Source organism: Haliaeetus albicilla, chromosome 7 (genome assembly GCF_947461875.1).
Source record: "Haliaeetus albicilla chromosome 7, bHalAlb1.1, whole genome shotgun sequence".
Lineage (NCBI taxonomy): Eukaryota > Metazoa > Chordata > Aves > Accipitriformes > Accipitridae > Haliaeetus > Haliaeetus albicilla.
Genome location: NC_091489.1, coordinates 14,695,102 through 14,717,891, shown reverse-complemented (window position 1 = coordinate 14,717,891; position 22,790 = coordinate 14,695,102). Strand labels below are relative to the sequence as shown.

The following is a 22,790-nucleotide window of genomic DNA, read 5'->3' as shown; positions in this document are numbered from 1 at the left end:
GAGAAAAACCTCAGCAACCATAGCTTATAACCTATGTTTAAAATTAACCGGAGGCATTTAATCAAGATTTTATCTAGCTTCCTCCGTATTTACTGAAACTCAATAATTACTATCAGCTATTGCCCAGAAGTTAAATGACGGATAAAAGGCACGAGTTAGCAGCTTTCACAATTTATTAAGCAACCTCAGCTAATTTAGTGCAGAAGGAAAACTGATATTACCTTTAGAGAAAAGAAAGATTACGGCTGTTTTCCACTATGTCTAAAAGGTACATCATCATAAGCAAATTGTGTCTCTCTCAATTGAGACATGACACAACTGAATATTTTTCAAATGTATGATAAAATTAATGCCTTCAAACAAGGCAAATCCTTCAATATGAACAAAAGGAGATTATTTAAATTAAAAGATTCAATCAAGAGAACTATAAATTATTAGAGAAAAAAGTGGACCGTGAGTTAACCACAGCGCTACGTGATTCAAGTATGTTGAAGGAAAGTGTTATTATAAAAAGCTTTTCTGTTTTAATAGATCTGAGAGATCTCCTTGGAGAAAACAAAAAAACAACCAAAAATATTTAAAAACATTTAAAAGTTAACACTTTAGAAGTTAACCAGATGGCATACCATGAACATTTACTTAATCTTCATTTTCACCTGAGAGAAATGTGACAATTATCAGGTACTACATAAAGAAAAGGATTTCTTTCTCCCACAGCTATGTGGACAATACGGGATAGGTAATGAATTCAGCAGAACATTTAATGCTTTACTTTATCCTACATTAAATTTACCTTTCTTGAATACTTCATCTGCAGGCATGTTAGATTTATAACCTGCAACTGAGGGATCTCGAGAAATCTTACTCAGACTTCATAAAATAAATATTCTTAAACTCTTGCCTATGATCCAGTGGTGGACTTCAGTGCATTATTAGTGGCCCCATAGGAGCAGGCAGAATTTATGCATCTGATCTTGTTTGTAAATTGTGAGCTAAGTTTAAAAAAAAAAAAAACAACCAAAAAACGAATACAACATCAACTATTTTTGAACTACCAGTTGCTGTAGTGACTATAGAAATCTTACAGCATTGTAAAAGGAAAGACTGAAATCCACAGGACTTTAGTCAGGTGACGGCCACTGTATGAAATGAAAATTCCAGAACATCTATATTAGAAATAAAATTTGGGCAAAATTGGAGCCTTTATTTAGACTTCTTTAATCTACAGAATGCTAGCTGAGAATTCTGTGCCATTTTCATGTGATTGAAACAATTATGTATGGAATAGTGAAAAACCTATTACATCATGTATCTTAGAGAAGAGGTATGAAAAACATCAAACTGGTACAGTGGAACACTAATTAAATACGTATGAGTATAAATGGATGGAAACGTGCCAAAGGAAAGATGTAATATCATCAACATAAAACATAATGATATATTTTAACTATGATCTACCATATGTACAAAGGTCGAAGTGAAAGCTGCATGGCAAATTTATGTATGGAATTTCCTGATTTTAGTTTGTCTTATCTCAAACTTTAACTTCTCCAGACCATGGCTGTGATACTAACTACATACATTTTACTTTAAAGATTTCTAGCCATATACACCAGGATGTTAAGACAGAAACAAGAAAACTCTGGATCCATAAACTAAACCTTATGAAGAAAATCATCTACTGTCTTAAGTGTTAGAACTAAAAAGAGATTTGACACCTTCCTCCTGCTTGCATCCCAAAACTGAGATTAACAAAATCAGTCTCAGCTCTTGCCTAATCCCTGAGTTGAGAAAAATGTAGATTCAGCCTCAAAGTGCAGCAACAGACTAGTTTTCCATTACTCTTTCCCCTTTACTCCTTCTCCCAAGATTCCCAGACTTTGCCTACCTTGACTCCACAGACTGGACTTACAAACAATCCTTTGTTGCAGGAAGGATAAGCATGATGAGCTACTCCTCTCTCTAGCCCCAGATTTTTTGTGGAATAAGTAAGCATTAGGTGTGCCAAAGGAAGGGAGAACCAATCTGTAATTTAACAATTAGCTCCTTTCACACATAAGTCATGGGTTCTAATCCTTTCTCTTCTGACCACTTACTAGTTTGTTAAGTTTTCCTATAGAAGTAGGTTTCAATAAAGCTAGTGATTGCTTTTCATTAATAAAAGCAGTCTGAAATTTTTAGTAGGCTACAACAAGGTTTTCTTCTGCTTTAGAGCGAATATGAAACTTTATGATTTCCTGTTCTTACATATTCCTGATTCTTAGGAGCATGCCTTTTTCAAAAGGATTAAAAATGACTAACTGTCTGCTTTTGACAAACATCAGGTACTGTAACATAGAGGAGAAAGGCAGGTATCATGATTGTTCCAAAACTGTTACAAAAGAACTCTGCCATCTAAGAACACACCTTAGCAATTTTTCAATATTGTCATGTATTTCTAATTTTGCCTCCAAAAGTTAAACACTGTGTATCTAAATAAAGTAATTTAGTGGTATTCCTTCAGCCTAAGCATTCAGTATCTGATTCTTCTTTTCTGACATCACTATTACATAAGTATGTTCCAAGAAAGTGGCATTTATCTCAGTTTTTATAAATTGAGTGAGCCTTTAATATTGTTGGGTGAAATTAATTCACATATAAAATGCATGTACAGTACTGGAATGGAGGAATAGACTTTCCCTTCCAGAATTCACAGAAAAAGTATTACATATTCAGAAGTTTATTTTAATTAATATGTACTCTTCTGAGACTACCAGTACTTTTCACACTGAATTGCAAAATGCTGCAAAATCTTGGGTTAAGTTTCATTCATCATGATCTGGAGTCTACCATGAGAGACCAAAAAAATAATGAATTAAAAATATTAACAGAAGAATCCTAACTCCATCAAAGTCAATGTTCCTATTAATTTTGGTGCAAATTTGGGTAAGATTAATAACATGGTATTTGGGAGTTTTTTATTCTTTATTTAATCGCTCTATGATTTAACACACTTCAGCTCAATAAAACTAGTTGCTTCCTCCTTTAGGAACCATATCAGCTGTCCAATGAAGTTAAAAGACAGGAAAGCAGACAGCAATGCTGAGGATTTGTTGATTGCTGTGTACGTACCACCTTTCATCATTCCCACTTCATAGCATTTTCTTAGTCGGCAAGCCTGGCAACTCTTTCTTCTGTTCTTGTCGATGGTGCACTGGTTAGTAGCAGGACACATGTAGTCGTTGTGCCCTGTAAAACCAGAGGGAAAGTAAGGACACAGTTAGACACAGACATAACAAAACTGCCGATAACACTCTTTTATTTTCATTGAGTATTTAGTACAGCACCTAACATCTCGGGGGGGAAAGCAGGGTTACCATCATAACCTATCATAAAAGTATTGATACCGATAGTGAAACTAACATCTATTCACAATACATTTATTCACAAGTTCTTTAAAAGTACTATTAAAACCACAAATTACAACTTCTGTAGAATAATTAAAATAATGAACAATTAAAGAAATCACAAAAGAGGATAGATTAGCATGAACAAGCCCCTTAACTTCCTTGCTTTTAGCCTGAGAAATACAGTGCCACCTGGTTCATGTGCCTGTGTTGGTGTTTAACCAATAGACTGCACAAAATGGTTAGAGGTTTATAGAATTAGAGGGCTACGCACAGAACATTTTCTGATATCTACCACAATCTGGGGCACTTAAGAAACAAACATCAACAACATAAAAAAGAAGGAACAACCATTGATTTATTGTATCTCACGGATAAATCAGTCTCTAATTCCAATTGCACGTCTACTGATCTATGCAAAAACCTTTTGTCGTGACAAATTCTTAAATTACCATGTGCTGCAACTGAGTTTGGTACTGGTACCTTTTCCTTCAGAGCTCCACTTCCTCATTTAGTACCCTCTACATCTCAACTCTCATTACAAACATTTTCAGCCTACCATAATCTGTTACTGCCAACAAGCCTCTATTACAATTTTCTCTTAAAAAATGTGTGCTTAAACCTGCTATAAAATTATTTTCTGACCATAGATAAAGCTTAGCAAGGGCAAAAAAGACTATCCAAAATGATCTTGGTTCTCTGTATTCATCTAAACACAACTAAGGTACAGCACACAATGAAACAATTTTACTGCAGAACTGTTTGTTCTTTCTTTCAGGTCAAGGGATCAGCTTAAGGTTGAGTAGAGTGCAGGTTTGACAGAGGCCTTGGTCTCATCAAATCATCTATCCTTGAGTAGAAATTAGAAAATAGAGTAAAATTTACTATCAGATTACACCAGGAACATCTGCTTTCTAATGCTACGTAACTGGGATCCAATCAAAATAAGCAGCCAAACTGTAAACTTTTTAATATGGTGACAGCTGACTACACACTGTCTCAAATAGACAGAATTATTATTTTTTTAGCTCTACTTGTCAGAACAGTATAATACTGGAAAAATCTGAATCCTCAGGCTTTGCACCAGGACTGAAACAAAAAGGTAAAACAGAAACACTACCTCAACCTCAGCATGAAAGACCATTTTAATTTTCAGTTCCTCTGGTAGGACACAGACTGTTGTATATCTGATTCAAAACATTTCACATGTAAGGAAAAAAAAATCGAGTCAAAGAAAACAGCCTCAACCATACAAAAATGTAATATCTACAGGGAAAAAAAGCAAAAAGGGAAAGCCATGTTTTTAAGAAAATACACTTTTAGTAGGTCACACTAAACAGCAGCAAAAGATTGTAACACCTGAACTCAATCACCAGCCTTGTTTTATAAGCCAAGCTCTGAAATAGCATGAGAGAAAGACAGAAAACTTTAATTACTCTTTTAAAAAACAAAGAAAGACTTTGACAAAGTATCTGATCTTCTTCCTAGTGAAGTTAAAGGGTAAATTGACAAGGGCAGCAAGTGCAGGCTCTGAATTCCACAAATAATTCAGAACACTGTTTAGTTGTCTGTAAAATAAGCAGATAAATGTTCCCACTTAGGTCAAAGCCGAACACATGCTTACCACCTTTGCTGGACTGGCTGATGCTCATAAGGTTCAACTCTCAAAAAAAAAAAAAAAGTGACAGTACGCAAAAATAAAAAATCAAGTGGTATCAGTATCAGCAGGGCAGCCATCCTTTTTCACAGTGCTTATGTAGGTGACAGTTTTTTCTTTTCCTTTAAGCCTAGATTTCCTTATGCAAACTGTAAGCATTTGGGAATAGGCATTTGGTGTGTAGAATAGCACATAAAATAATCCTATTTATGATAGATCCACAGTTCCTACTGAAATTAACATGATTAATATTATCATATTTTCACATTGAAAATTTTTACCTCAAATATACTGTTTAAAGGTTAGCATAATTAGTCTGCTTTCATGTGCATGACCTGCACCTTATGCAAGCCACCCTTCTTTCAAAGTGCTTAACAGACTTCATAGAATAAAACCTGTAAAGTTTTGAAGGCAAAAAAAGAAGGATCTGTGTGTGAGAGACATACTTCTTCAGATTATGAGTGCCATAGTAATGTCATTATTTAGACTTCATATTTGCTGTAATCTAGGAATAAGATAATGCATTTAATATTTCTCATAATTTTTGGTTTAGTTTAACATGCCTTCAGGAGACTGGAAAAACAACGAGAAGAAAATGTTTGATAATTAGAGTACACAGTAGAAATTATTATCAGATTAATCAGGGAAGAAGAAAGAAAGAAAGAAAGGGAAGAAGGAAGGCAGGAACCTGATTTCCAGTATCCAGTCACAGGAAGTGAGGAAGGAAGTTTCCTTTGCAAGGCACAGACACAGACTAGGGCAGTCTAGCTTGGAGTGGCACGGAAGGAAAAAGGTAGAGCAACACAACTAAGTAATAGGTAACACACAAAGACAAGTTTTATTTTACAATGAAATAGTATAATTATGTTATATATATAATATATATTGAGTATAACTCAATAACTCTGCTGTGAAGTGAATTGCCTTTTAACTGTTCTGCCTTTTATTTTATCCTTAAAGCTCATCTCTCGGCAAAGTTGATTCTGAACAACCTGTCTGGTGGGAATCGGCAACATGAAAGTGGAACATATCAACAGGTGCCCATGTGCCCTGCACTTCATTTTCATGATATCCAAAAAGAGTAATACATGGTAAAAGAGAGGCTAATTGGGCCATTTGAATAGTTGGTATCACAGGAATACCAAGAGGAAAAAATGTAATCAGTGATCACTGATACTTATAAAGGGAAGCACATGCCACTTGGACTCTATGGTCTTATTGTGGTTTTGGTGTTTTGGGGTTTTTTTAAGTAAATTATCAGATAACCTGCACAAAATTAAAGGCAGTGAGTTTAATAGGGTAGAGCCCCTAGTTTTAATCCCCCTGTATATATGACTAGTACTGTCATGAGCTAGAGGAAGAGTTTAAGGGAGCTATTGGAGGAGCTTGAGGAGGGGTGGTCTGTTTTTCTTATGATATCTCACACATTGTACATTTTAAAACAATAGAAATAACATTAAGTGGTTTTATAGCACTTTATTATATGCTAAGGTCTTTCCAGAACAGGCTACAAAGATCTGGCTCTTTTCTCAAAACGCTAATTTTAGATGTGACAATCTGTATGACAACAACCAGCAGTGGAGGGGGGAGGATGAGGAAGCAAAGTGTCAACAAGAAGATAATGGCTGAAATTAGGATGATTGGATGATTTTGAGTTTATTCTAACCCAGCCTATCATAATCAGAGCTTTTTCCTACTGCACATGCAGTCTGACTTTCCCTCGTCACCATGAGTCATGTGGCTAGTATTTATGTTCAGAGACTCATCACTGTCCATCTAAGGGTTCTCAAAATAACTGTGGTGTACGCAACAGCATACATTCAGAGTGGGTGGATGATTTATCTGTGAGGGCTTCAGTCAGCAAAATACCCATATTTCTTTAAATTTAAGTGTTACTACATTCAGCAGAACATTTAAGCATCTGTGTACTTCTAGTAAGTAGTCCCAGAACAGTATATATGGTTAAAGTTAAGTACATGCTTGAGTATTTCACTGAATTGCACCTTTGAAGAGCTGAGTTCATTTTGTACTTGACCAGCAAGGATGAAAATTAATATATCAAGAGCAATTAACACAACACAGAAATATTTTTTTTTCATAAATGTGCAAACAGTTGCCATATTATATTCCACTAACCGTCAAGATTAACCCAAGGGAATGATTAGTTTAAGCAGTACGAAAGTTGTATGACAAAATTAACTAAAGAAACCAACATGTTGCCATGCCAGCTTAAGAATGCTTAATGTCAATTCTACAAAGCCAATAAAGGAACATAGTTGTCAGGTGAATTTTGTATGACACCTAAACTGATGTAGTTGAATTGACTCATTATACATTTCAAACAAAGCCAGCAATAATTATCCTTTTACCAATACGTGCTTTTCCTTAAATTATTCTTTTATTTTCAATCGTCATGTCACACATATTTCTTAAATCATTCTTTATCTGTTGCATAAGGCATCTGCCAGGTTAGCCATTACCTGTGGAAGCACCAGGTCCTTGTATGATCTTATTCTGTCAGTGAAGTTAGCAGAATTTCATATATGTAGGTGAAGGGAAGGCTGGAGTATAGACTTTATCTACACCTTAGGTGCCAAGCAAGTGACAAGCAGGAATACTGCAGATGAAAAACAAAGCCTTGGAAAGAATAGCCTCAACAGCACATGGAAAGTTTTCATAAACAGCAAAAAGAAAAAAAATAGCACCTGGACATTGCACATGCTAACCCAGTATGAACAAATGTTGAATGTAAAATAAAAAGTTATACCAATGTTAAGTTAAAGTGACCCGATAAAACTGCACTGATTGATTTTAAAATCTCACTCTTTCCTAACAGGTTTCACAAAAGAACAGGTGGTTATGTCTAATTCCTTTATAAGCACTGACACTCAAATTCACAGCTTAATTACCCTCAGACAAGGTCTTCGGATTTGGAATTTGGGTTCTCTTAGCAACTACCCAACGATGCTGAGAAGATTAATAATTTTCTGTTTTTAAACTAGCAACGCATTACTACATGTGACATTAAGGAAAAGGGCCTAGAAGATTGTAAAACATACTTCCTTTGCATCCAGTGAGGAAGTTCTTCTACACATACCTCGGAAAGGAAGATCACAGAACCACTGAAGAATGAGAAAGGAGGAAAGGTTAAAATCTATATACCCTGTATTACGTCCTTCAGCTGTGTCATGTAGCTCCCACACTGACTGTTCACCTTCTAGTGGAATCTTCTTGCCTTCACATAGGTATAGCACTGTTCACATGAGCAGTTAATTCAAGCCAAATGATTATGATACCAACCTTTCCTTTAACCTTTCCATATACTATTTCAGCTAACAGGAAAAATGAAGAAAGAAGAATGAGAATGGGCATTGCATGAGGATACCAAACCTGCTGCCATCTCACCAGTTTAATAATGTATGAACATATACATTGAGAAAGAGTGACATACAAAAAGTAAAACACTATTTAACTTTATAGATATATAAATACAAAATTATATTTTCTACTCCAGCAGATAATTTCAAAGTTTTTATTATTGACCTTAGTGCAAAAATTTCAACTGGTGTTTCATCTACTCTTTCCATTCCCACATTTTTTTAATTTTAGACAAGGTAACAAAATAGGGAGTATTTATTTTCCTCATGACAAATAAAAAAAGACACCAATCCAGATCCCATTCTCCACAAAATCTGGCAAGGAGTGTGACATCTAGTTTCTGTTTCCCTATCTGATAAATCACAATTGTTTTAAATCGTTGGCACATGATTAAACCAACAACTGTGTTAAAGGAAAAACTCCCACATTGTATTACTCACAACCATCTCAATATGATCCCTCCAGAGACAAAAAGCATTTTCAGAGAGAGTCGTAGGCAAGCCATGGCTATCTTATTCCCACAGACTTTGAATGAAATGCCTTGTGTTTTTAGCTTCCCAGTTTATTTGAGCTAAAATGGGAAGGGGTGGAATTCTACTACAGAAAACTCCCACAACTAATATAAAGAGGCCAAAAAGTTAAAAATGTCGCACATCGCTTGTGCACTTAACATCCAATCAATTGTTAACAATAAGAAAATTAATATAACTCCATTTTTATTCCAGGTATAACATCAGGTTTTGGATTGTGATGGGACCTATTGAATAAGTTTAGCTAGTCTTATTTTATATTTGGATCTTTGGTACCTGAGTCATTCTTGATATCATAAAATTTGCAAGGAGCTGTAATGTATTTATCCTCACATTATGCCTGTAAAGAAAGTGCTGGTATTTGTATTTTACTGGGGTGATGGCAGGGCAAGGGATTGTCACTGCACAGAGCATGCAGTGGATGAGGGCATTTCTAAGCACAGTGAGTTTTCTGCATTGAAGTCTGTGAAACTGAAACTGCAGTACAGTCAGCTCCTGGTTTGTTAAATTATTATACTAATCTTTAATATCAGTATTTTGATAAAAAGCCCCTTTTCTGCCTATGTACTACTTTCTCATGTAAAGTAAAACCTAGTTATGCTCTTCTTTCATTTACTGATATCTATCTGTGCTCTTTGGTTTGCTCACTTATACCCTAACGTCATCCGTGCTCTAAGATTCATCCATTTTGTAATCAGAAGGGTCAACAAAAATAACTTAGTCTGTTGTCCTGCATATCTCTAGCCACATCTGAGAGTGGGGAAAAACTGTGTTGCTTATAACAAAGGAAGTCCAACTATTTCAACAATTTGTGACTAAATTAAATCAAATGTTTGAAAGAAATACATAATCTTATTCAAAGAATTCAGACAATGAGATATTTATTACATTTGTTACTAAATTATACCAGCAGTTAATTGTCACACTAGTTCTTTTACAGTAACTCTGAACTAGTACACATACTTCAATAAAGTTTGTTAATAGCCTCCTTTTGGAAATAAATTATGTCAAAGGTCACTTCATGCACTTCCAGTACATTTATTGTTTTAGTCATCTGACACAGTTCTCTCTAGTACGATTTCCACTTTTCAAAAGTGACTGTAAAAGACAACTTACACAAAGTCTGAAAGTTCATGGGAGTGAAACTTATGGAGCCCCTTTAGATCAATAAAGCCACTTGAGGTAAATGAGGTTACAGAAAAGTATTTTCCTTCACGCTCTCTAAAACCAAGTGGAACAGTTAAGCACTTTCCCACTGGACAAACAAATACGTTCTCTTGCAATTTGTAAATGTAAAGCTCTTCCCCCCACTGCCACCCCCTCTCCCCCCTGACAGGCTCAGCCCTAAGCTAGAAATAATGTGAGTTTCCAAATGAAATATTCATTAAATACTTGCAGCAAGAAATATGCTTAATTTTTTTCATTGCTTGATATGGCACAATAATCATATTCCAGAGGAAGTAAAACACCATTAAGGCTAATAATACAGGATACATTAAGTACAGCTTCTAAGGGTTAGGAATTTTGGCTAGGAGGTGGGAAAAGCTTTGGACTTGGCAGAGGAAGAACCAGTGACCATTTATAAAATCAGATAACAATCAGTGAGTGTTCTTTACTTTCTGGTATAGTGTGTTGCCCAGCTTCTAGAAGGCTTTCAACATTGCCTGGCGTGACATTTGATATGTCAGCTATGAAAATATAGTTTAGATTATTTCAGAAAACTATCAGAATTCACTGTTACAATGGATGCTGATACTGAATGAGGCTCCATAGTGTCTGTCCTGGATCCAGTTCTATACTGTGTTTTCCTCACTGATGGCTAATGGACTGGAGTATTTATTTTATTAAATGTTATTCATCAGTAGATGACATTTATACGTGTTAGAAGAGCAGAGAAAAGACCAGACTACTCTGCTAGTCAGACAGAAATAAATCTGAAATAAATGGCAGGAGTCTACAGGACAAGAATTCCAAATTATCTTGGCAAACTGGAGATAGCACATGGGAAAAAAACAGTGCAAAAGTAAGGACCAGAACAAATCACTGCATTAAAACAGGAATAAACAGATGCACAAAACAAGATGGGAAAGAAATGGTTTCTTCTCTAGAAAAGTATGCTTGAGTTTATTCTGCATCGCACACTGGTTATGACTGAACAGTGTCAGGTTTTTGTAAATAAGGCAAACCTTACAGTGTGATGGATGTAGACATATACCACCGGCTGGCTTTTAAGTTAATCCTATTGCTCTGTTCAGTACTCATAAAGCATCATATAGAAGGAAATCATGCTTCAAGAAAAAAAGAAAATGGGACAAAATGGAGAATCTCCAAAGTAGAGCAACTAGAAAATAAGAAGTCTAGAAAACAATACCGATGAGAAAAGGCTGAATAAACTGTTTCTTCAGGTTAGGTAAAACAGAATAATTTTTTTTTTTTTTTTAAACTGTGATAGCAAGCTTCCAGCTTTAAAGGCTGTTGCAGAAGGAAAGAGAACAACTTTTCTTCTGTGGTATGATAGACAGGAAAATAAGTGATGAGCTTAACCTGCAGGAAGGCAGATTCAAACTTCATAGTAACCTTCAGAGATAAAGAGAATAAAACATTGGATCAGGCTACAGGTTTTTAAGAAGCAGTTCAATAAACATATGTAAAGAATTGGCAACAGTTTATCCTGTCACAGGACAGACAGATGCACTAGGGTTCAAGGTCCACTGCAGCCCTATGAATTGCTTAGACCATGAAAAATAGGGAATTATCTTGGATGCGAGCATCTTAAGTCACTGCCACACTCATGCTGAATGCAGGACTTCAAAACTGCTGGAAGAGTACCACATTCAAAATTGCCTTACTAGGAAAAAAGAGGTATTTACTCTTGCCTTTCAATAACATCCAAGTTTCTGAAACAAGATTACTGTCAATTAGACTGCTGATATTAAAAATGCACATTAAGGGACAACGATCAGAGCATGTGTTTAACTCAAGGGGCTCTAGAGGAAAACTACTAAAATCACAAAAATAAATCAAAATAAGAACCTGGCTGACCACAGGCTGTTAGAGCAGTCCCAGTGATGGATAAACCATGGTGGACTTTCCGAACACACATTTTCTAACCTTCAAACTTCCAACAGTCAGCTACCTCTCAAACTGGAACCATGTGTTTTCTGCCCTGAGACTATATACCGGTCTGCAGGCCCCTGTTTATTGGCTGTGATCGCCTCTGCTAGTCTTACTTAGGTTCATGTTTTGTAGTTTTGCTCTTTCTGCTGACAACTCATAGAATAAGTGTACAAGCAGTCTTATTAGGGAGTTTCTGTTTTCTTGGCTGCAGAATCTGTGCAGCATTTGCAGCTGTTATCAAACAGATTACAAAAATACCATGAAAACAAAAGAAATAATGGAAAGTTAAAGGGAAGATCTCAGAAACCTCCCAGATCGACTATATTGCAATTGCTGCACTGCAGCATTACCTAAACACCCACTTATTAGGCATGTTTTACCAGTTAATTTCTCTCCAACTCAGACAAAAATATGTATATATTACCACCACTCCTAGCATTAAAGTTTGAACTACATACTTTCAACAAAGTACAGCTCTACCGCTGTGAAGTTAAAACAATTGATAACACTCAAAGTCTACTGCCAAAACTCTCCTACTTGATGGTCAGAAGGCATAACTATTAAATAAAATCCATGTTCAAGCCACACAACTAAAATACTTCCCAGCTTCAAGAATTCCTGCACTTCAGAGACGACGATATCTCTGTGATCAAGACCTTAATGGCAGGCCTCTGGAATCCCTCAGCATGGCTATTCATCCATTCTCAGATGCCAGCCAGCTCTTGCTGGACTGGTACTGCCTCCCATCATGCAGTAATTCTTAACTGAATATTTGTGAAATATCCCAGATTTTTTTCTGAGTATACAGCTGTGAGAAAAGGCAGAGAAGGTGCACCTGAAAAACATCAGAAGGGTATATGAAGGAGGCAGGGAAATAGAAATGGGGAGTTCTAAAATACTTCAGCAATTCTGAGATCAAGATACCCTCCAGTGTAAGGAGTTACCCCTCATTTGTTCTAAATCCCTTGTGCTCCCATTGGGGGTTCTCAGCCCCCCATATGTAGGCATTTGTTGGATGCTTGCCAGAGATGGTAAGAGCAATTCCTTCCTGTCCTATACCCTTTGGTGGCTATCCAAAAAAACAAGAGAATTAGAAGGAGAGGAAAAGAATGTGTGAGTCACAAGGGGATTTTTAACCTGTAAATGGCATTTGTAAGGCTGATGTTGAAATATTTCATCCAATTCTGACATCTAAATTTTAAAGAGGCTATTATGGGTGTCGGGGAACTAGAAAAAGGTGCAAAGAAAAAGGACTCGGAAATATACACAGCAGGAGACTGAAACATTTTAGTTCACTTCAAGTATCAAGATGATTTGATTGTAACAAGTTATAAGAACTTCCCACAGGAGAGAGATAATAGATACTAAGTCTGGTTCGTGGATGTGACTTAAAAGCCAAAGTAATTCAAGTTAGAAAGGTAATTTTTTAGCAGATGGGAGGAAAAACCGTTAGAATAAACAATCATTTTAAGAAAGCTCTTGAGCCCACAGATCAAGGCTGGGCATCTTCAAAAAGATTTACCTCCATCAACTTATCGGGCTTTGTACATAGATAGCATATAAAGTTTATCTTGAGAGAAGATCAGACTTAATGATCTAATGGCCCTTCTTGGTCTCAAAATCCATAAATATTTTAGTAGAGAAGTAGAGAATGCTGTGATGTGACTGCTTGTTATGCTTATGGATTCAAGTCAGTTGACCAAGTACGCTCTTGAAGGTTACATATGCTGGGCGAAGAATAAAGCACTCTTCTATCACCAGGCAACACAGTGTTCTTGGTGTCATATGATTTTCCTCTCCCATGAAACATTAGGCATTAATATCAGTCTGCACAGAGTTTTCTCAAAACAAGGTCCCAAATCACTTTTGGGACAAAAACTAACAAAATAGACTGACATGGGAAGTTTCAGGAGGCAGTTGAGATTTTCCACCAACCGCCTGTTGTTTAAACAAAATTGAGCAGTTGGACATACTGAGATACAGTTACTAATTTAGGTTGCCTTTTAAGTTTGAACTGTTTGACAGCAAAGAAAAGGAACTTAGCATTTAAAATTTACAAAATATTTCCAGAACCATTCCAGCTCCCCTGGGAAAAAATAAAGCTATCCATCTCCACCTCGGGTAAGGTCCAATGCAGATGTGAGTTTTCACAAAATTTAAATATATACTTATGCAAGTAAGCATAGATATCTCAGATATCACTGAGGATAACAGATACACAGGGAGGAAATGGATTACCCCATACAGATCATTCATTGGTCATGTCTGTGCTCACTTTTTCCTGTGGTTCTATTAAGAACCATATAGAATGTTTGACTACAGTCCATTAAGAACATCAAACTTCACTATAGCAATTCTGCTATGAAATCTCTGGTGAGAAGTCTAAAAACGACCAATCATCTCTGCATCTATGTACATACTGAGAAATACAGAACAGCAAAACATTTAAAGACACACTATAAGCAGCAACAAAAATCTTTGCTGAAAGCATTCTGTGTTACTTTGTTAATACAGGCAAGTCCTGTGTACCTCAACACAGTTTAACTACATGATTCCCAGGAAATTTTTGTCCATTTTTTATGAATGCATATCATATATACAATACAGATATAATAATATTTAGTCCACATATTCTTCTACACATACACCTACACATTAGTAGTATTCATTCCTAGATATCTGATCACAACCTATTTAAAATTATTACCATCTGCAATGTAAATGGCATGTTTTCTCATGTATTCTCAATCTAAAATTTACTGTCATTTTCGTAAATTGGATACATGTCTAACGAGAACATGTAAATGCTGAGGTAAAGATCTTTTCCAGATCCAGTAGGAAATTTAAAAAATCCTTTAGTTCATCAAGAGTGGGTACCTATGACTTTAAAAGTTCTTTAGAGGACTTTTCATACCATCTGTGATAAAGTGATCACAATTGTCTCAAAAGTACTCATATTCTTGAATTACTTTCTTGATATTAGTGGATGTCATCTTTTATGATAGCTGTTAACCACAGCTGAAGAAAGTACAGACGAGTTTAACAAACAGGATCAGAAGTCTAGAAAACATGTTCTACTGAAAGAAGTGGGTTTGTTTAGTCTAAAAAAGAAAAGACTGAGGAAAGATATGATAACAGTCTTCAACTGTGTAAAAGGTTGTTGTAACAAGCCTTCTTCATGCCCACAAGGGATAGGGCAAGAAGCAATTGGCTTAAATTAGAGCAAACATGACTTAAAGAAAGGCATTTTACAGGACACTGGAAACTTAAGCTTTTTAATTTTTAAGGCTTACTTACTTAAAAATTATGTTAAGTATATAAATGTAGTAAGAACTAAATTTAATAATTAGCATGTACTGTAGCACAAATGGATAACAGATACATTGTGGAGGACCACAACATTTGTCTGCATGGAGACGAGGGCAAAACCACCCAATCGCTGACATAGAACCATGGAACTCAATGAAACAGTCAGATTCATTTCTTTCTCCATAATGGTCAAAAGCTGAAGATCTGTGCTGTACAACTAGTTGATAACTAACTCTTACTTTTGCTTAAGAATATTTCAGTTTTCACTTTGTTGCTGACTTAGTTCAGTATGAGTACAAGGACAGAATTTCAAAATTTTAAGAATAATTCTGATTTGGTCAGGGGAACTCAAAACAAAAAATAACGAAAAACGCTCAGTAAGGGAGCTTTTCTCCCTACATCACAAGTTTAAGTAAATCATTCTGATGTTAAAAGAAAAGCATTTCACTCTTTCTCCCTCCAGTGTTGCTTATTGTTGACCTCTGGCTGTAACCTTTTCTAAAAATCATTTTGATGAGTCTGGAAAAGCAGAAATACAAGTAACTATTAACTAATCACTGATATTCAAATAATTTCATCAATGTCTACCCCACAGCCAATCTTTCACTTTTTTCTTTAAGGCAGGGAAAATTCTGAGCTGAATGCTGGAAGTCTTTCTTATTTAACTCACCTCAGTGGTAGTCATGCAACAAAACAGGCAATAATCACACCGTGTGATAGGAGGTGAAAACTGTTCCTCACTGTGTTTGCTTCAAAAAAGGAGCGACAGGAATTTTTGTGCCTATATATCACATGGTGATTTAAAAAACTAAAGCGTAGTACTTTACTAGTTTTCTGTTTGGAAAGGAAGAAATCTGTTTTATTTTCTCCTCCAAAATAAGACTTAGATACTGAACAGTGCCCATATTTTCAGTAGAGTCATACTTGCTTCTTACTCAGTTTAGGAGATGTTGAACAACACAAAAAAGTTTCCATTCCACTGACTGACAGGCATTTAAATCAAGAATTATCTCAGTCACAGTAATTAACATTGTTTCTGTTAGGTGCCCTTTACTCCACTGGACACCTTGCGCAGTATAGTTGTAGCCATGACAAGACTGAGAACTAAACAATTCTGAGTACAGTTCAAAGCCCTGCTTTGCTGACAGATACAAATGCTATTTCATCAAGGAGACCTTCCTTTTCAACACTGCTTCTCAAAAGACATCTCACATCTTCAAGGAGCTGAGATTTGGATTGAATCATTTTGCTAATGGAACACTATATTAAGAATAATAAATCAATCGACATGAATTAATCTTCATCTGACAGGGAATTATCAAAAAAAAATGGTTTTGATAAGAACTAATCTTAAAAAGAGATATACATAGTCTGAAAGAGTGGTCATCTTGATCCAATATGGATTTTTAAATTAGATTTCTCACTGCCTCCATGGTCAGACATACCTAAACCAAAGAGAGCATACAGAAGCTTTTCTTTCCCTCATTAATCTTGGACTGAATAACAGCATATTATATACCTGCTAGAAGCATTCACCAAACACAGAGCTAAAAATATATAAGAGAGCACAGCAGCTGCTAATGAAAACCCAATATATGTCATTGTCCTGAGCTCAGGCTGCAATCTGAAGTAGCTTCGCAGTTTCCTCAAGAGTAAAGAGTAAAAGTGATTCACTTGAACAGTTTATTACCTTGAATACTCCTTTTGAAAAAAGCTTTGCAGCCCTCACAAGACCAGACCCCATAATGGTAGCCTGAAGCGTAGTCGTTGCAGACAGCACAGTACCGGGTCTCCTTGGTGGACTCCATGGACAGGCTCCCTTTATCGTTGGTACTGGACATCCTCTCCCGGATGCTGTGGCGCCTGTTATCAGAGCTTGGCCTGTTCATAGCAAAAAACAAGCATAATTCTTTCAGCGAGGTTAAGTCTCATCCACTCCTGCAGATTGTAAGAAAGAAGAGCAAATCTAGTTTTGAAATGACAGGTGGACAAAAAACAATCTTTCGTCGCCCCCTGCCCTGTTCTAGTTGGAAAAGTATAGAACCAGTAAGATAGAGAATAATTTCTCAGAAATCAACCTGATATTGTTAGGCATTTTACCTCAAAACATTAAAAAGCTATTTGATAAATTAATCCATTTTTCTCGAGACATCACAAAGGAATAAAAAAAAAAAAAAAAAAATCAGCATTTTTTTTTGTTTACCTGCTCCTGTCCGAAGGGTTCAGCATGACTGCAGTATCAGAAGGCAGTTTCTGAATCTGAGGCAAAAATCACTTAATGTTTGTATCTGAATTTGCAAGTCACTTGAATTATTAACCAGGCTATTTTCAAGTATTATTGTCCAATTAGAGATGCAAACTTTCCTTACATTGTCAAAGATATAATACTGCATAAACCAGTCTCTCTTCTCATTACAATACCACTTTCATAAAAATTAAGAAGTGGTTTTAGCACAAGAAAAGTCAGAAAGTATTAAGAATTGTTGACAAACAATTTTTGTTCTAGTAATGTACGTTAGTAGACACGTACTAGACATACTCAACATACACCTGACCCACATGTGCAGTATGCTGCTGAATGAAAACCAAACAAATCTATAGTGTAAATGGCAACGAATTCACATCTAGTGAATCTGGTAAGAGGTTACTATGGGTAGCTGCTGCAGGCATGGTAAACAATATTCAAGAAGATGAGAGGATGTGAAATTACCAAGGGAACTAGCAATGAACTCTGGGATTGCTCCTGGAAGGCAAACAGCTCTTGCAAAACAAGTTTTCCAGTAACAGTCTGCACTACAAATTGTCCAGCAGACAAGTGCAATTGGATGTGACAGCATCACACAAGCTAAAGCATGAAGAATCCTACTGTTTACAGTAATTAACCACTTACCATGCATGTTTTAATTGCTGGTTAGTAAATGAGTGGCTCTTATCTCCCCAGAGTCCCAACATTTTCTCAAACAAACATATCCTGGGTTTGAGCCTAGGAGACTGGGGGCTCTCTCTTTCAGATTTTTTCCTACATACCTAATTTTACCTTATTCCCTTCTTCAGGGCAGCAAAACTTCCTTTGTTTTGATGAACCAAGGCATCTGGCACCAACAGCACCTGCCTACTCCAAACCAATACTCCCCAGCAGCTTTCTGATTACTCTACGTATGTTCAACTACCATCTAGCCAAATTTCCCTGATATCATCTGCCACAGTCCATCTCAATGCCCAAAAGCTTTCTGCCAGCCAAAGCCACCTGGACGCTCTCACACGTGCTGCCAGCCATCCCCTTGAGACTTTTTATATATAATTTCTGTCCCTGAATATGATACATTTTCATTGAACAGCTTTGAATGAGTATCAGTTACTAGAGAAACATGAGGATTTGCCATGTTAGGTGGCAGAAACTGCTACTGGCATAATTCAGGAAAACTGCATTTTTTAAACCCAAAGTTCTTTACCAAGCCTTATATACCAGCTAATTTTGAACAATTATTTAAATAACTTTTGTTTCCTTGAGACTTGTGCAAGACAGAAGAAACTGCAAATGATGAAGTGCTGACATGGCACAACTCTGGCTTTTTAGTGAGATGGGGAAACTGGAGAATGTCACAATTCTGACATGAGTTTAACAAACTAGGCAGGGAAAAAAAAATTCCTTGCATATTTTAGATGTTAAAAGGTGAAAACAATATCATTAATAAATTGTTATGGATAAAACACATACATTGTTCATGTAACTACCTTTTCCAGCCCACCAAACCTAGATAGTTTTTTTTACTCTTCTCCAGGTTCTGAAACTTCCTTTGAATTTGCTTTACCCCAGTGTCTTATTTAATTGACTTCTTTATTTTCTACTGAGCACTGATCAAAGCTGTAGTTTCTTGTCTTCTCCATCCCATTCTCCCCTGCCTGCAGCTAGATCACCTAATCCATCCTCAGTATAACTTTAAATTAACTGACAATAGGGCTTTTTTAAAAAATAGACTTTTAGGTGTATATAACTACAAGAATGTTTTAAATATTTGAAGTAAAACAGGAAGAAATCAAATAACTGTCAATATAATTTTAACAGTGATAAACTAGTCTGTTAGGTATACATGACCACCTGATAGATATTAATAATTTTTATCTTATTTTTTTCAAAACTGTTACATATGTGCATGTTATACAAGATAAGGTTCCCAAAATTATTTTCATATTAATAAGAAGTACAAATAAATTACAATTTTATAAAGTCTAGTTTTTAAGTTATCTTTTAGAAAAAGCACTTTAAAAAACAGTCAAATGAACCAAATTTCAAGTTCCAAAACAACCTCATATTTTTGCAGGTGTGTAGTAATTTTCCAACACCACGCACACACACACACGCTTACTAAAGCAATCATAGTTTCCTAGTTGGATACAAAGGAAAACACTTCAGCTAATAGATAAAACCAAAACAGAGTAAAGAAATACCAAAAAGTATCAGTCATCACTCAGCCCAGATAATTTAAGTTTTCATCTTTTCAGAATATTTATCCTTACTCAGATCAAGACTAGGTTCACAAATATATTTATATAAAAATTATATTTAAGAATAATAAAAATGACTGAAAAATATCGGGGGGGGAAGCTTTTTTTTTTTCTCCCCCTATCTAGAACAGATAAGAAATCTCATTAAAAATGTATACTCCAAAGAAAATAAGATGCATAAACACTATCAAGGAAGATGCAGTAAAGACAGACATATTTTGCCATGCTGCTTGCGGGGACTCTGTCCCACAGGGTCTGTCCATCCTCAGTCACGCAACGAGACCACTTTTTCAGAGGGAGGCTGCAGGCAGAAGCAATGAGACAACGTCCTGCTCCCTGTAAGCACACACAGAATCCGAGACAGAAGGGATCACAGACAGACGGGAGCAATGCCACTGCTCACGCCTGCCCATAATGCCCAGGCATTTCATATTTGACTTAATCCTCCATTGCCTTCGTGCACACGGACATGTTACATTGAAAAAGCACTGTAAATCTGTTAATGCAGACCTTCGCAAAGCAAAATGAATCTAAAGATGGCCTTGCTGGCTTCCCACCCCCAAAATCAGTGCCACTCGGATACCACTTGAGCAAGGTTTTGCAAACTGGCCTTGTAGAGTCATCACATTCAGGCTCTTGTGAACCACAGTGGGATGCACACTAAAATACTCCTAGCCCCATCTTCCCCAGAAATAACAACCTGCCACCCCTTTCCATTTATACAATGGAAGTGAAAGCTGGTAATAATTAAACTCTAGTACCTCACCTCTAGGAGGTGAGGAAGAAATCTTTTGGGGAAAAGAGTATCCCGACAACACAGAGCTTGCTAAATCAAAATAACATCTCAAATTTCATCCTGAAATCAACTGCTAGTTAGTGCACATCACAGACCACTGATGCTGTGCCTTGACAAAAAATAAGTCCGCTCTTCATCCAGTTTTCAGTTAGGTTTCAAGGGTTAGCCTTCTGGAGAACATAGTGCAACAACCTAACCCTACTTTAATAACTTTGGCAAGATCATCACTCTCAAAATACAAGAGCAGAACCTTTTCAACACTTTCCTTTGTAATCTATGCAAACAATAACACAAAAAAGAGACCAAAAGTTCTTGTCAGCTATGTTTATCAAAGAGAAACACAAATCAAAAAGAAAGAAAACCCCAGATAAAGCCCTCCCTCCAAGGCCCCCGCCAAAACAGAACAGATTAGAATGCAAAAATACTCAGAATTTACTGCTCAATTCCAAATGTAATAACATAGCAGACATAAAATGGAAAGCGTTTTGGAACCTACAGAGCAGGACAAACTTGTCTTCCACACTCACGTTCATGTTTTGCCACCTATGTCGTGCTGAGTCCACTCTTCAATAAATGTGTTAGCAAACAAGACTCCTCTTTTAAACATTCACTCGTCACCTGCAACTCTGAATCAACCAAGAGATCATTAACCCCATATTGACTGTAAGGTAAAAAGAATGTGTACATGAGGGGATTACAGTTTTGTAATGTAAACTCAGTTTTTTACATCATGGTAATCTGACTGGCAGGCAGGATGAGTTTAGGATAACCCACAGTACACAATCCACACAACAGCGACATAAGGACTAATTTATTCATAACCCCAGCTTTATCTGAAATAAAGAGATTTCATAGGTAGGAGGGCTTAAGGGAAAAGTTATTTAAACAGTTAAAGGAGACACCTTAAGAAATTCTAGTTTTCTGAATTTAATTTCATACAAGAAACTTTCATCTGCAGCTGCTAAATCTTTCTTACCAGAATGGACGGAATTTCCTAGTGTAAAAAGCCTCAAAACCAACGGCCATTTCAAATGCAGTCAAGGTCTAGCATGAATGCCTTTCCACACATTGGACTTACTTATTATAACACCATTCTGCTATTCAATATAAAATTAATTAACTTGCTGTTACAATGCGAAATTCCATATGGGGCAAAAAATTTATGAAGGATTATTTGAACAGAATTAAGTGCTTGAAAATACTTAAAAGACATCAAGGAGAAGTACTGTGATAGGAATGACTAAGTATACAAATAAACAGAAAATTGCTAAGTACAGTAAGTCCCTCAAAACCGTACTCTCAGAAAGTAGCTCCAATGAATCTGAAAAAAAAAAAAAAAAATCATATGCCATCCAAATGAGAATGTTGGCTTAAAATAAATATCCCAAAATGCCTAGGGTTGTAATTAAGCTAAATACAACTTGAGGGTGGAGAGAGAAAATCTTGCACGGAGTTGTATATCAAACAAACAGAATCACAGGGTATTTTAGGCTACATGGGACCTCGAAAGGTGGCCCCATACTGAGCCAGTGTTGGCACAAGATGGGCTACAGCAGTGAGGGTAGGTTCCAGCAACGGGACTGGAAGCTGGCATCGCTCCTTGGCTGACCCTCCACTGACGATGAAGATCAGCGGGGGCTCACCCTGGGGCCTGATTGCGAGTGATTCCCAATTCCTGGCTCTGAGCACGTTTCACTCACACAGCGAACGTCTCTTCCTCCCCGAAACAGGATGGTTTTGTCTATGCTACCAAGGGAGAAGGACCCTTGCATAGCTCCTGCCTGATCCATGCCCCGGGAGGGATTACTCAGCCAGGCCAAACCATGCCTGGGAGTGTGAAGCTATCGAGCCATGAGAGCCATTGTGCTGATGTTTGCACCCAGGCCCTGGCCTTGTTTAGGTAACTAATATATATGCAGGCCTTTCTTGCTTCACTATCCTCAGTTTATTCCCTGATCATCAGCAAGTTAATGTTTCTGGCTGCAGCATCAAAAATGAGAGTAATAAGCATTTCCCTTAGACAATGACGATGTCGCTTCCAGCTTAGTGCCTACCTCACTAAACATGACATTTAAGTTCATCCACAATTTCTATATGGGATAAACATAGCT

The 22,790-nt window shown here is 36.5% G+C and overlaps 1 protein-coding gene across 1 annotated transcript in view; it reads right to left on the bottom strand.

Moving 5' to 3' along the window:
• The window catches only part of ESR1 (estrogen receptor 1), a 155,107-nt gene that overhangs the window by 72,121 nt on the left and 60,196 nt on the right, over positions 1–22,790 (bottom strand). Inside the window, 2 exon segments of the mRNA XM_009917072.2 lie at positions 3,112–3,228; positions 17,068–17,258. Coding sequence (XP_009915374.2) covers positions 3,112–3,228; positions 17,068–17,258 — 308 coding nt within the window.